Source organism: Eschrichtius robustus, chromosome 12, assembly GCF_028021215.1.
Source record: "Eschrichtius robustus isolate mEscRob2 chromosome 12, mEscRob2.pri, whole genome shotgun sequence".
Lineage (NCBI taxonomy): Eukaryota > Metazoa > Chordata > Mammalia > Artiodactyla > Eschrichtiidae > Eschrichtius > Eschrichtius robustus.
In genome coordinates, this window is record NC_090835.1 from 27,631,868 (window position 1) to 27,649,991 (window position 18,124).

General features: G+C 48.3%; 1 protein-coding gene across 3 annotated transcripts in view; it reads right to left on the reverse strand.

Annotated features, from left to right (window-relative positions):
• PTPRG (protein tyrosine phosphatase receptor type G) overlaps positions 1 to 18,124 on the reverse strand; it is a 723,417-nt gene that overhangs the window by 79,978 nt on the left and 625,315 nt on the right. For 2 of the 3 annotated variants that reach the window (XM_068557228.1, XM_068557226.1), the window contains exon 13: positions 8,497 to 8,629. In XM_068557228.1, coding sequence (XP_068413329.1) covers positions 8,497 to 8,629 — 133 coding nt within the window. The remainder of the gene's footprint in view (positions 1 to 8,496; positions 8,630 to 18,124) is intronic. The other variant, XM_068557227.1, reaches the window with a different exon arrangement.

Sequence of the window (18,124 nt, forward strand, 5' to 3'; positions counted from 1 at the left end):
CACTGCTATTACACCATCTCCTTTGTGACTTTCCTGGGGTGGAGGGGGGGAGTGCAAACATCTAAACCAAATCCAGTCATCAGAGAGCACGCATGGAAGCGCCCGCTGCTAGAGCAGATGGGCGCAGAGCGTGTGCCCGGCTCACAGCAGCTCTGAGTGTCACGGCTGCTACTGTGGAATCCAGGAGGGATGCGAGCTCCGCTGGGCACACGTGGTCCGCCATTCCTCCAGCAAGAAGGGTGTTAGCGCATGCCCACACTTGACCTGACACGCATCTGTTTGTCTACCAGAGGCTCTGTTATGCCAACTCAAAATCCACACACATTTGTGGTTTGTGTCCCTTCCTATTTACTACACTGTCTCCCCCGAACATCCAGGGAAGAGAAAAATTGCAACGTCAACACAATGCACTTGCTTTCATGAACAGCATTCTTAATGAGGAGGCACCAACAGAGGGCAAAATTTCTGAACGTCTAAAGATGAGAGTAAAAGAGAGACCTTCTTCTATCTGCCTATGAAGCTAAATTGGTGTTGACTGATTTACCACGGAATTTACAGACAGCTCAGTCATGGGCTGAAGAGGGATGTGAATTTCTCAGATCAGAAAGTGAAATCCTTCTAATACCAAACTGCAACAAACCTGGGTTAGATGTTAAAATTCCCACTTTGAGTTTCCAGTTTTCTGTTCCAGAGTCTGTGTAGTTAGCTCAGCCCTATCTGAGTCTGAGAAGAAAAGCTGTTTTATACTTCTGGAAAGTTCTTTCCCAAGCTAGAATTACGGTCAATAAGATGCTCAATTTGTCATCAAGGTACGACAGCACTGATTAGCTGGAACTAAGAACAGAACAGATAGGTGATATTATTCAACATCAAAATCTATTCGGCTTCTAAAACACTTGAAAATACATATAGTTGGTCCTCAGGTTTTCTCCTTTGTGTTTTTGGCAAATCCAAAACATAGGATCTTTTCAACACACAAACATGTGCTATAAAAACAGGCTGTGGAAGGAAGTAAATGCCTCCAGACAAGCTATTCCTCGTCTAGGCAAAACAATGTAATGATTAACACAGTGGGCAATGAAGTCAGAGTGGCTGGGTTCAAATCCAGGATCCACCAAAGATTAACACTGTGACTTATGATTTTACCAAGCCTCAGTTTTCTGATCTGCAAAATGGATGTAATAATTCCAAGGATTCGAATGTTAATCCGCTTAGCACATGTGTATTATGGTGAATACTCAATAAAAGATTCTTGGCTGTCTAGGCCTTAAGATATATGAAGCCATGTCAGGGTAAGACTTTCTTTCCTCATCAGAGAGAGAAGAGCTACCTTCAAAGCAATTTTCCTCAAGATAACAGAAAAAAAAAGAATTAAAAATATCTTCACAATACTGACAATTCGAAGTGGACACTCATGTCTTGCTCACAGTTGCTAAGGTATTCTATGGAACAAGTTAATAAATAAACAAGCTGCATGCCCCAGCATACGGACTGGACACCCTGTATATATAGCTCTTTTCCCAGCATCAACCTCAAATTATGCAAATCGCAAAGAAACCTTCTCCAGAATTTCCTCTTCTTTCTGAGTGGCAGCAGCTGTGCTGCTCCAAGTCTTTTTCAGGAACGTCAGCACATTAATGCCATATAACAGCTTGTCTTGGTAAGACGGGGGGCTGGAGCTCTTGGAACGTACTTTCTGACTGTAGTCATTCAAAAGGTGCGTTTTGTTACCATCTTGAGGAACAGGGCCAAAATGGCACACTTTAAAAAGTACTGAATTGATTTCTTCTCCCTCGTTTCAACTGAAACGATTACAGCCCTGCACCATCGCATGTTGATATGGGTTACACTATTTACAAGGCACACACAGGGCACCATTTATAAAAGGAGGCAAGTGGTAAGTGCTCATTGATTTTTCCTTGATTTTATCTTTATCAGCTGTCCCACCGCCCTGACCCTGGTGCCAAAACGCTCTGCATGTTTCTTCCTAGCTTTACAGCACCTTCTGCATTGTTACAGATTTTACTACATCTCTTCAAGGCACACCTTTGCAAGGAGACTCGGAGAGAGAACTACCTGTAACATCTCAGCCAACCGTATTTCAAAATAAAACTTCTCCCACAAACCCATGTTGCTGCCTGTAAAAATGCTGCTCAAATAGCTCCCAATGGACCTCTGTATATCTTCCAGTTGACCAAAAATATACGAGGTCTCTACCTATATTTTTTAGTTTTGGCCAAATGTGATGTAACGAGACTAACAATTGGCCTCCAAAGGGGTCCCTTTCAGGAAACATACTCTTAACCCAATGATGCCAAAGGGCCTAAATGTCTAAGGATACTTCTGGCTGTGCTCCACGAATATCAGTGCGCTCCCCAACTTATCCTGTGTCCTTGGGGCTGAGGGGCCATCTGTGGCCAATGGGGAGCAAACAGGAGTGGAGGATTACACTCCCGGGCCGTGCAGTTGAGAGCTAGGTGCCTCGTCGATTTTTCTATCAATTTTTTCTCCACCATAGGTGGGAAAGGGCTGCCCAACCCCCCTCAGACTTCACACGGTGAGGACTCAGCTTCGTGTGGTTAGGCCACTGGGTGTCGGGGGGTATCTCCTGCAGCAGCTCCAGCAGCTGATTCCAGCACTGCCCAGGCTGGCCACCCGGCCTCAGTGTTGTTTCGGAAGGGACGGGGCCGTGGGTGGGGTCACATCCTTAGTTACTTAGGGTGAGCTCCTCTGGAATTGTCTCCAAGCCCATTAAGAGCATCACCCAAACCAATCATTAGCTTTATGGTCGCCCTTCCCTCTTCTGGCCCAAAGTGGTTCTGCTCGGTAGGTTCACCTACATTTCTACTATCCTTAGCTCCCAACAGGCAACTTTCAGCTGTTTCTAGGATAAGTACTTTGCACAACTGAGATCATGCAAAAGAAGGAATTCTAGAAGGAAATTCCGAAAGTTATTTTCAAGCCATGTGTTAAGCAGTGAACATATAATTGGGAAGTGTGTGCAGTCCTACAATATGATTACATGTCCGGGACAGCATCTGTTTAGATCTGTAAACCTGATTTTCTTTATTCGAGAACAATGACTTCTCTTTAGGCACAGCAGGACCCAGAATTAAATTTGTATTTTTCTCTACAGTCAGGGATCTGATATTCACCGGCTGCCAGGCACTGGAATGAGCATTTCCTGGTGCTCAGACCTAATCCTCACATGAACTCACTGGCACATTTCTTAACTCTATTTTGCAGAGGAGGACGCTGAAGGTGGTGGAGGAGTCTTGTGTCTAAGGTAGTGTTTCTCCCCCTTTTTTTCATAGGCACCTCCCCTAAGGGGCCTTTAGAGACATTTTTTTCCTAATCACTCCCTTCCAATGAAATTTTAATATCAATGACAAACTGCATATCTGTGTATGTACTAGATATGCGTGTGTGTGTATATATATATATATATATATATATATCTGTGCTTGATATATAAAAAGTCAGTTTTTTCACCTTCTCCAAACCCATTTTCACCGCTTTGGGGATGATCACATTCCCGTTAGGAATACATGCTCTAAGGCGACACACATGGTGAGGGACTGGTAAAGCCTGGCCCCAAATCCAGGCTGTCTGACCCTGGCCCGTGTTCGTACTTCACCTGCCAGCGTTTGCCACTTTTTGTCTTGCCCTCTTGCAGCTTTGGCCCTTCATGCGTTTCCATCACTCTCAGGATAAGGCAGTGGCATCCGGGGCCTTCGCGATCGGGCCCCTCCTGTCCTCATGCTTTGTTCCAGCAACACTGAACCACAGGTGCCTGCTTACGAGAGGCCAGGTTCTCTCTCTCCAGCCCCATGCCTCCACGCCCCTTTCACTGGCTTTGGACCGCTGTGCTTCAAGGCCCGGCTCGGGCATCAGATCCTCCAGGGAGCCTTCTCTGACGCCACCCCGCTCCCGCGGCCTGCTCCAAGTCCTGCCTACGTGCTGTCACAGCAGCTTGGGCTCGCTCCTCTCCATACACTCGCCATAGTCTTTGTTCACCTGACTGCGTCGCCCAGTGGATGGTGAGGGCCTCGAGGGAAGGGACATCAACCCTAAATCACCAGGCCCAGCACAGTGTGTGGCAGGCACTCCATAAGCGCTTGCTGAATAGGAGCTGCAAGGGGCTCCGATGCCCACAGAATAGTAAAATAGCTTTATTATTTCATAGCAGAACCCTTAGCTGAACCTTCTAGACTCCTGCATGCACTCTTTAATAATCCTGCACTTGAGACAGGATTGAAAGCACCCCCCATTTTTCCAGGGCATGACACACACACACGTGTGACACCAGAGTCCTAGTGAGAACCCGCGGCTGGCCGCGCTGAGCTCACACGCCTGCCTTGTTTCTTTCCAGCTATTTACACATGTATTTCCCCTGCTATCCAAGTCTGAATTCCCTTTTCTTAGTGCAAATCCCTCTCCTCCTTGATTCCAATTTCCCAGCTTTTGGAGGGGACACCGCCCTCTTCTGTCTGCCTGGCACCTGCATCCAGTCGCCTCTCTGGGTCTTGATGGTCCTTTGGGGAACTACCCCTTGTCCACCTTCAATGCATGTGGTTTCGAGGGCAATGTCCTCATTTCTGGGCTCCAGAGTTAAATATAAGACCTAGGCCTGACAAGTCTATATCCCCCCTGGCTGCCAGAGGGCTCTGGGGATGGGTAAATAACCTGAGTCAGTCCTAAGACATGCCATCTTGGGGTTTCACTGGCACCACTGGAGGAGAGAAATTCCCTTTCCACTGGGATGGGGGGATGTAAGTCCAACATGGGCCAGAGGCCACCATGTGGAAACAGTCAGAGGGCCTTTCCAAGAGAAAAGACCATACAGACAGAGAGAGTGCAGATCCCAGAGACAGAGTGAGAGAGAAAGAGGCTCACAAAACATGCCGAGCCCCGTTTTCCTTGTTCTGTCTTCCGAAAAGAGCTGGGCCTGATGCTCCTGAACATCCAACGTCACGAATCAACCAACTCTTTCTTTCCTGTGCTTAAGGCAGTTGGGAAGAGATCTCTGTCAGCTGTAACAGAAATGGTCCTGACCAGTATTGGATGAGAACGATGCACACTCCTGAGCCCACGGTAGGCATTTCCACAAATGCTGGCTCCCTTTCCCTTCCCTGGTCAAACAAAGCAGCTGAGTCTAACGGTCAGGCACTGGCAGGACAGCCCCACGGATCCCAAGTCCACGTGACTTACAGCTGACCATCCATCACGCTCAGCCTCCACAGGATTCAGCGTAGTACCAGGTATGTATCTCAGTGGTTCAATAAGTTTATGGATTCTACACTGAAGACATCTTGTGTTCAAAACCAGGGTCCACCACTTCCTGCAGAACCCTTCACGAGTCACGTGCCCGCCCTGAGCTTCTGCCCCTTACTTTTAATATGGGGATGGTAACATACACATTTGTCGCAAGGATCCCAGGAGATGGGTCCTGGCGAGGGCTTGGCACAGCGGCTGGTGCTCAAAAAGGACTCTGTGAACATCAGCAAACACCAACATCGTGCAAGGGACACTAGTGGAGAAACAATTCAGAGTCCTCGGCTTTCACTTCCAACGGTTTCATGAACCCATGCAATTACAGTGAAAAGAGCCCTAAGTGAACACACAGAAACCAGAGCAATAGCTGTAAAGGCTCAGTCCTTGGTTGTAGAAACTGCCACCGTGGCGAGCTGGTTGGAACCCCCAGCGTCAAGGCCTGCCACCTGAGGAAACACTCCAGAAGGTTTTGATCTGCCTCGATGCTCTACTTAGGTCAAGTCTGTTTGCCAATCATCCGCTCTCACCGTGCCTCAAAAGGCAGGAGAGGAGCACTGCTGGTCTAGCTTCAAAACTGCATCGTCGAAGGGAAATACCCATCTTCTCTGCATTTACCCATTTTCTGTGTGAGCTCCCCAACGCTTCTCTCTTTCACATTAGTAATAAAGAAAAAAAAAAAGATGGACATTAAAAAGGTCTTTATCCCTCTAGGCTGTTCTCATGCTTAGCAAACTCATCCGTCCTGATGCTAGTTCAATTTTACTTTGCTTGCTCTGTAAGAATTTTCTCCTTCCCGCTCATTTTTGTGTACTGGCGTTAGGAGTTTGGTAAAAACTCACAGGCAGCGTCTACTGGAGGAGGTTTAAAGCTCTGGTTACTTTAAACCAACCTTTGAACATAAACATATATATGTATATATATAAGTAATATATATAAGACATTATACATATATTTTAAATATATGTATATTATTTCATATATTTACATATATGAAATAATAATGTATTACTCAATACATATTTTTGATTCAGACTCACTGAGTTTGTCAAAAATATAAACAGTGTGAATTTCTAATGGGAAAAAACACCTTGGATGTAAGGGTCTTGAAAGCTCTCTTTATGACATTACACAGCCCCTTCCTGTAAGCAGCTTGCCATCAACATGTCTGCTTGGCCAAATGTCCATGGTCTTCTTTTGTCAGAGTGATCCATTCTCAGGCAGGCAGAGAGCCAAGGTGGGCCAACCAGAAACAACCCTGAGGTTTTTGCTAGAACTATTTGGAACAGGAACTTTTTCACACTGGGGTTGCTGGGGTTACCCAGCCTGGGGCAGCTGCGGGTTCTCTGTGCTCCTTCGTGGGGAGAGTCTGCAACTAAAGCCACACAGCACCAAAAAGAGCCAAGAGAAGGGCAGGCAGACCTTTCGTTACCTCTGTGTGCTCAGTTCAACCCACGTTAGGCAGCCTCCCACTTACTAACGGGCTCCAGACAACTATTTGTTTGCAAACCACTGTCCTGGAGAAAGGATGGCATGGAGGTGGCTCTAGCGTTTCTAGGCTCACCCTGAAACACAATATAATCCATCATCTAGCTGGTCTGTAGCACTAACAGGGCCATAGTTAGACGCCTGGGGAAGCCTCGGATGAACCCTTCCTTCTTCTCTTGTTCTTTCCAACTGAAAACAGACCTAGGGACACAGGCCAATCTGTCAGCAGATTCTGTTGATCCCACCTTCAGAATGTATCTATATCCAATCAGTTCCACAACCTGCACTGCTGCCCTCATGGGAGACACCATCACTCCTTCTGGGACCAGTTCAGTAGTCTTCTACCTGGTCTCTCTGCTTCTGCCCCTGTTCCTCTTCAGTGGTCTTTGCAGCATAGCCAAGTAATCCTGAAGTTAGATCACAACACTTCTCTACCAAACAGTACTTCTCTTAGAGTCAAAGGCAATGTGTTTACAATGGCCCACAAAGCGGTACCTGACCCAACTCCCTTCCATCCTGTTTCTTCCTGATACCCTCTCCTACCACTCTCCCCCATTCTCACCTGCTCCAGCCACACCTCTTGGCCATTCCTGGAACATACGAGGCGCACTCCTGCCTCAGGGCCTTTGCACATGCTGTTTCCTCTGCTTGGAACATGCCCCAGATGGAGCCCATTTGACTCCTTCCTCCTTTACGTCTTTGGACAAATACCACTCGCCAGGCAGGCCTTCCTTAACCACTCTGACCACTCACCGCTAAGCCTCAGCATCTCCCCTCTGCTTTCCAGATTTAGTTTTCTCCATTATACACTTACCACCACCTTGTTTGCTTTATTTATTGCCTGTCTCCCCCACTAAGATGTAAGCTCCATGAGAGAAGAGTGTCTGGCACACAACAGGGGCTCAAAGTTCATCAAATGAATGGAAAGAAGGGAGGGAGGGAGGGAAATATGACACCTATTCATCACTGATGAAGCTTGTTAAAGGGCAGAAGCTTCCTACATCAGTCTGAGAGGTGAAGGCAGCCAGGCCAACCACGTGGGCCAGCCTGCTTCACTCAGTTAAACTGGCTGAGAGAGTGTAGCTGAAAAAACACACAACTTTTAAATAGAAGCTGCAAGCAGGCTTCCCGTGGGAAGCAGTGAGAACCAGTTCAAGGATGATGCTAATATAAGGATGACTTACCATCAGCCATCTTTATCCTACGTGTATTAAATGTCACATAACGTGATAAACGTTTTCCTATCACCGAATTTTCAGCAAAGGGCTATGAAAAAAATTTTCAGGTCAAGAGGAGCTACTATATGGATACGACAAAGTGAAGCACGGTCTCAGGGAAACTGGAAATGCTATGAAACTTATTAACTCATTTTGCAGGTTTAGGAACTAAAGCTCAAAGTGGAAATGGGATTTGTTGCCAGCAAGTAGCAGGCCTGGGATTTGAACCCGGATCTCGCTGATTCCCAAGCAAAAGCCTCTTTGGCACTAAATCCTAGAAGCTCATCACGAGCGCCTTCATCTCAGTAGTGGCTCTAGCCCACCGGCTTCCTGCAGATAAAGCGGATCTCCCAGGTGGTGACACTAGACACACTCCAGCTACCTTACCTTTCTGAATGAAGAGGCCATGGGCTTCCCCTCCCCTCGGGCCAGCCCCCCACCCCCACCCCGCCAGGGCAGCGTGCTGACAGCACAACCCGACGCCCACACCCCCTCTGTCAGTGCTGCCTGGCCGACTCACCTCCAGTAAACTAGCACAGCAATGAGAAGGATGAGGCACACGAAGGTCAAGGCTGATACCACAATCAGAGGGACGATCCACTCCATCCTCCCCGGAGAAGGGCGGCTTATCATTCCAGAGGTGTTCTTTTCTGCTGCAAAGAGAAACCATGCCAGTTAGAGGACAGAGGCTAGCCGAGCCGGGGAGCTGGGAGCCAGAGTGTGATGGAGATTTCTGCTCCAGTTTTGGGTGGTTTCTGGAGAACAAGGCTACCTGGTGACGAGGGGCAATCTGCAGCCCACACTGCTTCCCACTGAGTCCCAAGCCAAATGGGACCTTTTCTGCAGGCTGCACCCTGTAATCGCCAGTGGGATGGATTTGCAGGTAGCGTTCAAGATGTTGTTAGGAAGAGTTGCACAGAAGACAGAGACCCAGCCTCACTCCAAGAACATTACTGTCCCTGAGCGGCCTTTGGATACACTGAAGAAATGTGCTCAAGGCTGAATGTAGCACAAAACTTGCCTGTGGAAAGAGGCGGGGGAGCCTTGCAGGTTTGCCAGGGCAGGAGGGATGGAGGCAACGATGGGTTTTACTAAGATAACCGGCTGTGACTACAATGGGTATGTATTTCTTTGTCTGCTTAGCATCTGTTACCCCTTCCTCTAGTAACCGCACCCATTTCTGCTTTGGGAAACCACCTCTCCCCAACAGACAGTCCTGCTGGGACAACTGTCCAAGTGTGGGGCCCCCAGGCTTGGACGCAAGGACGCAAGCTAAGGCAATGGTGCTCTCACCCCAGAATCTCGACGAGCCACTCAAAGTCTGAGCAACAGCGCCTCCCAGCAGGAGCACCCGGACTCCTCTGCCTACCGCTTCCCACCACCCAGATCCCCAGAGATCCTGTTTTTCCTCAAATACGGTTCATGAGCTTTCCCTCTGATCTCACCTCCCACCTGCCCCCTCCCCCCATCCTTCTAAAAGCTCACAGACTGGCGGCCACGCCTCGCTCTGCTCCTAGCGCACATCGGCCGCCCAACAGCAGCCAGTGCCGGGGTTAACCGGGGAAGCTTGTGCAATGGTCCAGGATTCTCTCTGGTCAACCAGCGCCTCTTACCCCAGCAGCTCCTCCTGTCTCTCTCAGGCCCCGAGGATCTTCACAAGTCCCCAGCAGCCTCACGTGAGAACCTAGTCTCTTGAACTGCGGGGTCAATGCCTGGAAATCTCCAGGTAGCCCGAATGGAGCTCAGACGCGGTGCGGGGCTGGGAAGAGCCGGGTACACGGAGACGGTCACGGGAGGCACGCGGCGAGAAAGCGAAGGTTCACTGTGACCGCAAGGAGAAGCCCACGGAGTCATCCACAGCTGGCTGCAGGCTGACCCGTGCTCAGCAAGGATTCCTCCTGCTCTGCAAAAACGAGGCCAGCCTGCAGCCAGCCCCGGGCGTCCGTCTGCTGGATGGACTAAATGCACGGCTAATCAGGCTGGGTTTCCAAGAGAGAGGAGGTGGGCTGAGCAGGAAAGAGATAACTGTCCCTGGCAGGAGACTGTTAAAGAGGCAAGACCTGGAGTGAAGAAGAAATGGGTTACAGCATTTTTACTGGGTTTCCTCGAATGTACTGGACCTTGATGCCCTCCTTTGTTTCATGCACAGGCAGGGCCAGATTTATGCCCAGCTCACAGGTAAAAAGACACAGAGGCACACTTTGATTAAAAATCACAGCAGGGCAGCCGGCGGTTTATAAACTGCCTTCCTAACTGTGCCAGCCCGTTTCTCGATATCCCTTGCTCCACAGCTTTTCATCAGGCAAGCTATTTGTCAAGCCCCGACTGTGTGCCAGGCACGGTGCTAGGGGAGGCGGATGCAGCAGAACATCAGACAGGAACAACCTTGTGCCCGTGGGGCAGGAATTTACAGGGGGAGAAGCAGACACATGACCAAGCAATTAGAATAAAATGAATGTGACGCCAGGGGAAGCACAACGGGTACAGGGGAACAGCTGTCCTAGCCCAGGAATTCTGGAGGGGCTTCCTGACGTTCAGGTGGGAGCTGAAGGATGAAGGGGAGTTAGCCAGGCCAAGGGCAAGGGCAGATGTCTTCTGGAGAGAGTGCACTGAAGCGGTGGGGTGAGAGGCCACCTCAGCCAGGGTCTGTAGGCTGAATTACGGGAACCGCTTTTAGGCCCCAGGGCTTGCAGTGGAACTCACTGCAGTATTGTAAGCTGAGGCAGACAAGCATCAGATGTGCAGTCTATCCTTCAATATAATGCTTTAATTGCAAAGCTCTGGTCGCCAGCCACACTTTCCCCCATTGTTCTTGTATTTTTAGATAAAGCAGGGATTTTAATTAGGAATTTACGGGATTTTGATTATGTAGCTCTTACATGGTATGAGTTAACTGGGTTAGAATGTGTAAATACACGTGCGGCAAGAACCACAGTTGCAAATGAGGATAATTTCGCAGGGCTCGAGCAGGGGGCAGCCCAGCCAGGTAATAATCTGGCTGGCAGTGGGGAATCGCCAAGCCCGGATGGTCCTGTTAATGGAAAATATGGCAGGAGGGCTGACATTACAGGCCACACGTCCAAGGAACTCACTATCCACTGTGGGAAGCCCCTGCATACCCAGGGTCTTATTTCTTTCCTTGCCTTCTTACAGAAAAGGATTCTTGCCTGGGCTACTACACAGTAGGCAGGTGTGGGCAGGAGACCGAGTGCAAACTCCAGGTCCTTTTCATCCTCAATCACTGAAAAGGACCCTTCGCCAAAATTGTCCCTCAGGTTTCACCACTGAGCTACTTCTCTTTCTAATATTTCATGGCGCTGTGTAAGGTTTTTTGTTGATGTTGTTTTTGTGAGGGGATGGAGGAGTGAACACATCAGAAATCCTTCTCTGGACAGCCCCCGAATGGCGGTTTCTATGGAGGAGAACTCAGGCCGGCAACAACTTGCAGTGTGAGAGAGAGACCTAAGGAAATTATTCTGACGGCAGTTTAACCTTGGCCTGGACTAATGACTGGCAGCCGGATTTGCCCGGGCCTTTTACATAAAGGTCAGGCAAATGTAGGAGTGCTACTGGATTTCCACGTGGGCATGATAAAGCTGAGTTCATGTTAAAATTCACAGTACTGCTTTGCCTTCACAGTACCAGGAGCCTGGAATTTCATTCCATGGCCACACAGTCATGTGGAATCTTCCTGTCACTCTCCTGAGGAATCCCACACTGCCCTCAGGGACAGCAAAACTCTTCATGAGTGGGCCTTCCTCCCACCCCATCCTCTCCTGCTGCGCCCCCTGCAATGGGTCCCGGCCACACACACCCACCCAGTGACCATGCTGGGCCACGGTCCCACCTCTCCGCCTTTGTCCCTGCTGATCTCACTGCCAGGTACACCTTTCCCATCCCGCCCTCAGAAGCTCCTCTTGGTCCCTCAATCCTGGTTCAGGGGCTACCTTCTCCGTGAAGCCTCCCCAAACCCTCGGTCTGTGCTCTGGAGGGCAGAGTAAAGATCACAGGTTCAAATCCTGGCTCTGCCACCTTCTACGTGACCTCTAACCAATAACTTAAATCAGTTTAGGCCTGGAGTTCTTCATCTATAAAATGGGATAAAAGAACCTACTTCATAGAGGTGGTGGGAAAACTTAAGATGCACGTAGAATGCTTAGAAGTGTGCCCGGCATTGAGCAAATGCTAAGTAAATACTCTCATTCTCGCCATGGTGGTTGTCGCTGTGCACTTCTTTTACGGCACACATCACACTCAATTACAAGTGCTCTTTTACTACTTACTGTAAGCTCCCCCAAAGCGGGGCTGATTTTCTCTGTATATAGAACAGTAATAAAGCTCTGTCTCCTACTAGCTATGCAACTCTGGGCAAGTTACTTAACCTCTCTGGGCCTCAGTTTTCTCATCTGTAAATGGAAATAATAATATTGCTCACTACATCGTGGGTGGCGTGAGGATTACATGAGCTAATGCAATAAAACACTTAGCACGTTGCCTGGCAACCACAAGCACCTGGTTAACATTATCAACTGTGATGATGATCATCACCATCCCCACCCACCACCCACAGCATCACTAATTATCAGCACCACCACCACCCTCCTCTCCCTCTTCAACACCCTAGCACAGCGCCGGGCAGATGCTGAGCGCTCATCGGGTGTTTGCTGAATCTGAATCCCGCTGTAATAAATGAGGGCATGTGTGGCGACCACACAGAACCTCAGATGGGTTCTATGGGCATCAGCAGCAGGGGGCTGCCTGTGAGGAGACCGCCAGTGAAGAGCCAGAAGCTCAAAGTCTGCCCTGAGACAAGACTGCACTACGCTTCGTGCCATCCTTCAGGAGAGACGCTTGTCCCACTGCCCGACTCAATCTGTGGCCCAGCAGGCCCTCAAAGGAGAAAGTATAATCGAACAGTGAACTACCAGAAGCTACTAGGGACACATAACATGCCGCCTGAGCTGGGTATACATTCTCTTCCTCCTTTGCTTCAGTCTCCTGACAATCTTCCCCACGTCAAGGCCCCCAGAGACTAGAACATACTATCAACTTTTCAGAGAAACCAAGATCCTGCCCTTCAGAGGCAGGCAGACCTCATTACAAATTCTGGCTTAGGCCTTTCTAGCTGTGTGACTTTGGATAAGTGACTTCCTGTCTCTGAGCCTCTCTGGTCGCTCCTCTGTCAAAGGGAAACAGATGATAACGCTCACCTCTCAGGGGACTTAGAAGGATTAAATGAGATAATCCGTGCAAAGCAGATTGTGCCAGCTGCAAAACGAAATCACCGGGCCTCTTGTTCAGAAATTATTAAAGAGTTTCAAGAAACGACAGCAGAACGTGAAGGCAAACACAGGGCCTTCTGAGCACAGGGCTGTGTGACTGCACGGGCTGCATCCTCAGAAAGCCAGCCTTGACCAGTCAAGCATTGAGCACAGTGCCCGCGTCCAGAGAACGTCCGTTCTTCCTTTCAATGGAACCAAGCAACGGCGCTGACGGTGTGATAAAATTAGGTGCTCCCAACTGTTAGGAGCAGCGCACTTTCATTCAGAGCTTCACTCGTATCCCAGCCGCCTCCTGAAAGGTCCAGCAGAGAGCGTGGCTGCCCTGTTCCTGGAAGGTTTGCCTCTCTCCCTGATGCCCAAATCCTGACACCAGGACAAGTGCAGGACCTCTGGGTTAATGAACCTCCTTCTCGCCTCCATCTCTGATTTGTCCAGCTGGTTTGGTTTTGCCAGCAGGCCTAGCCCTTCGATTCCTGCCTGCCATGGGTTGTGTGAACTGGCAGCCCACAGATGTGTCTGGTTTGGCACCCCTCCCCCGGGAATTATTAAGTAAATTGTGAGTTAGTTGCCAAGGTTTAATAAACAATAGAGTTCACAAAAAATCAAAATAAAAAAAAAAGGGAATCTTCTCCTGGAAATGTTCAAAACTGGCTAGCAACACAGGTCTGAATTCCCACATGGCAAACATCACCTAGAACCAAGCAGCACACTCTCTAAGACAGGGCATGGCTCATCAGTTTGCCACAGTCCTCACTGCTCCCTAATGTCTCACATCAGACCTGCTTTCTTCACTCCTGACTCCTGTTGCCAGCTCCCTCTGGCCAGTCGAATTTCTGTCTGCAGGATGGCACTCTGACCCAAAGAATCAGCAGAACAACGCACACACCTGGGACTTTTACAAAGGCCTTATCATCAAAAGCAAAAATCATGGTTTAATAAAACTCCTGACCAGGATTCTGAAATTACTAATTCGGCTCGAGAGAAGAGGCTGCTTCTGACCAGGCAGCTTTCCCAATTCCATATTTATTTTCAAAGAGATTTTATTTTTCAACCAATTAGAAATGAATCAGACAGTTGCTCCATCTATAAACGTGGGCCATTCCTCTCTGTGAACTTGGACCTTCTTCATACTCTTTCCAGGGCTGCATCTTGCTGGTCTGTGTGTAAGAGGATAAAAATGGAAAGGAGGTATCAACTTACACCCCCCTCTCCCCCCATGGATGTGATGTGATGAGGGGCTGCTAGGAGGGTCAGAAGATGTGAGGGCAGGCAGGGCCGGGACTCAGAGAATGAGCCGGTTTCAGAAATGTCTTCCAGTGGAAACTTATGGCAAAATGCTGTCTAATACCTAACCCTCTCTGAGCATCTGCGGGAGGGAGGTAATGGTTTAATGACCTCCCCACAGCCCTTACTCCTCCCAGCTTTTATTTCAGCATCCACCAGAATCTGAGTAAAGTGCCTCCATTCTGCTTTTTCCAAAAAATTAAAAAAAAAAAAAAAAAAAGAAAAACAGTTTTCAGTGGCATATGTCATCACTGAATTAATGCTGTTTGCCTTTTACTGGCTTGGCTCTCATCCCAGTAGAAGCAAATAAAAACGGAGTACAATGTACTATAAATGCTACAGGCAGTGAGACATCAGATGGACCTTTCTGAAACGCTTCCTACCCCACAGTGAGGGCTCAACTTCTGCTTCAGGACAAGAACCCGTACGTGGTCAAGACTAAAATGAGCTTGGATCTGAGAGGCCACTCTCAGGAGTTGGGGAAAGGAGGATTCTTTCACTTTTCAAGAAAGATTAGGAGCAGGACAACCTGCACGCTCAGACATCTACAGCTGGGTTCAGTCGTGCACAACTGGACCGCATTTGTTCTGATAAGGCCACTCCTTCAAAACCACCCGCAACTGTGAATTAAGGCACTGGTTTTTTAGAAAACTGTGGTAAAACACACATAAAAGTCACCGTCTTAACCATGTCTAACAGTACAGTTCAGTAGGGGTAAGCACATCACACTGTTGTGCAACCAATTTCCAGAATCTGTTCTTCATCTGCAAAACTGAAACTCTGCACCTTTTAAACAGCAATTCCCCAGCACCCCGACCCCAGCTCCTGGCAACCATCATCCTACTTTCTGCCTTACGACTTGACTACACTCTAGGTACCTCACATAAGCGGAATCATACATATATATATATGTGGAATCATATACATATATATATATATTTGTCTTTTTGGGACTGGCTTATTTCACTAATGAAATAAGTCCTCAAGGTTCATCCATGTTGTAGCATGTGACACGATTTCCTTCTTTTTTAAGGCTGAATAATATTCCACTATAGGTATATGCCACATTTTGTTCATCTATTCATCGGTCATTTGGGTTGCTTCCACCCCTTGGCTACTATAAATAATGCTGCTATGAACATGAGTGTACAAATATCTCTTCAAGACCCTGCTTTCAATTCTCTTGGGTAAGTACCCATAAGTGGGATTGCTGAATCATATGGTAATGCTATTTTTAATTTCGGGGGGAAACTCCTTACTGTTTCCCAAGTGGCTGTACCACTTTACGTTCCCACCAACAGGGCACAAGGGTCCCCATTTCTTCACATCCTCACCAACACCTTATTTTCTATTTTGCTTTGGTTTGGGGGTTTCGTGGTAGCCCAGTAAACAGGCGGCCGCTTTTTTATAGGGCCACAAAATTTGTCTTATTTTTCTGGAGCCCTGGCATTAGCTAAACCACTGTTGCAGAGACATGATTGTGGGTTACAAATACATATATTCTCCTGCAACGGGACACGGGTTCCATGTTCCGATTACCATGTCTGAGCTGCATTTAGAGCATCCGTCATGTGTTTCAATTTATATCACCACTAGGAGTTCTCATCAACAAGCCCTCCTTACCATTTCACACAGAGCTCACTTAATCAGACTCAACAGTGGAACTGTCATGTGTATTTCCATTAGGTGCTGGAAAATTGAGGGCGTTTGATAAATCCCAATTTAATTCCAAGTCCCATATATACGGCAGGTCCTCATCTACCAGAAATCGCCACCACAGACACGTCATTGCAACGTCACGTGACTCTGCCATCAGTCAGGACTCATGTCAGACACATCGCTCCTTACAACCTGAATTCCTGACCCCAGCCTCTTTGGAAACCTCCTTGTGTCTGGCTGCCTGCACTAAGAGATATACAGGCTGTCCTAGTTCAAAGATCCCTCAGTGGGGGGCAGAAACTTCCAAGGACCCAGACACTTCCTGGGAGGAAACTAAATTGCACTGGTGCCTTCAGGGCACCCGAGCTAGTTCTTTCCAACACGCCCAGGAAGATCACAGCCGAGACCCGGGGCAAGCAGAATTACGTAGAAAACTTCTCCCCACAAAAAGCCTGACCAACAAAACTAGCCCAGGCCGCAAACTGCCACGGTAGTCCATACGAGTGCCTGTTCTATTTTATTTTAAATAAAGTATGCAACTTTTTCCTACCTCCATATACCCCAGCTGAGCTTCACATTCATGATGTCTGCCCTATCTTCAGGAGCCTGTATTGCTACTTCTTTCTGACCTTAAATTAACTACTATTTTTTCCCTCAAGTAAACTTCTTTGAAAAGGAACTTTATGTTAATACTATAAATCATAGCTTCTCCACCACGGCGCTATCAACACTTTGGACCAGGTCGTTCTTGGTTGCGGGGCTGGTCTGTGCCCTGTGGGGTGTTTAACAGCTTCCTTGGTCTCTTCCCATTAAATGCCAGTAGCAGCCCCCGCCTCAGTCATGATCACCGAAAATGTTTCCAGATATTGCCAAATATCCCTGCAGGGAAGGGGAACAAAATCATCACTCTGGTTGAGAACCTGTGCCATCAATTAAAAAATGGTATCTTTTTAAAAGTACACATTCAAATACTCGTTTAATAATTAATAATTCACCTGAAACCATGTTGTGTTGCCCACTCAGGGAGCAAGCCCCTAAGCCGGGATGCAGGCAGCAGCACGGCGGAGTCAGGTCAGGGCCCATGTCTGAGCCCCGGTCTCGCCACGCCTTGCCCGGGGCACGTTCCTTAACCGTCTGAGCCTCGGTTTCCTCACTGGTCTAATGGCAACAAGGACAGCACAGGCCTCCCGGGGGATAAGTGACATCACATTTTGGCTTTTAGCACAGACAACACCAGCATGGAACAAATGTTAACCAGTGATGTAATTATTTTTATAATCAAAGGTTTTTCTTTAGAGCTTGAAAGTTCCAAAGAGGTGCCCAGAGGAGTGGCGTTTGCCCAAAAGGAGTGGGGTGGCTGGAGTTTAGCACCCTTGACTCTGGCTCAGAGCAGAGCAGCAGCCCTAAGTCTCCGACCAACACAGTCCATTCCTAGCTCAGGGGCAGGACAAAGGCCAGCCAGGGGCCAGTTCTGGCCTGGAGACTGTACTTTCCTGACCCCTAAACTGGACTGTCTCTTTAGCTGACCCCGAGAAGGCAGTCAACAAGCTTTTGGTGAATGAGTGTTTACATAATGGCGTCTGAGCAAGATTGAATCTGAAAAAGGAGCCCTGATTTAAGGAAAGAAAAATGAAAAACCCCAGCACTGAGCGATGAGTTTGTAGACAATGCCCACCCTGAAATGCTTTTGCTGGGGCATGCCACATACCATCCCGAGAACATTTTACTGCATCAATAGGCATCTGAGGGTACCTCCACCACATCTGGGCTGTGCATCCTGAGGGACGGACCATGGCTACTGCCTGCCTGATCTCTGTATGTGTCTGAGTCGGCCCCTTCTTCTAGAGAAGCATTCCCCTCTTCTCCTTCCCTGCAAGTTAATACTAAAGCTACTACTCATAGCACTTGAAAAGATGTTATCAA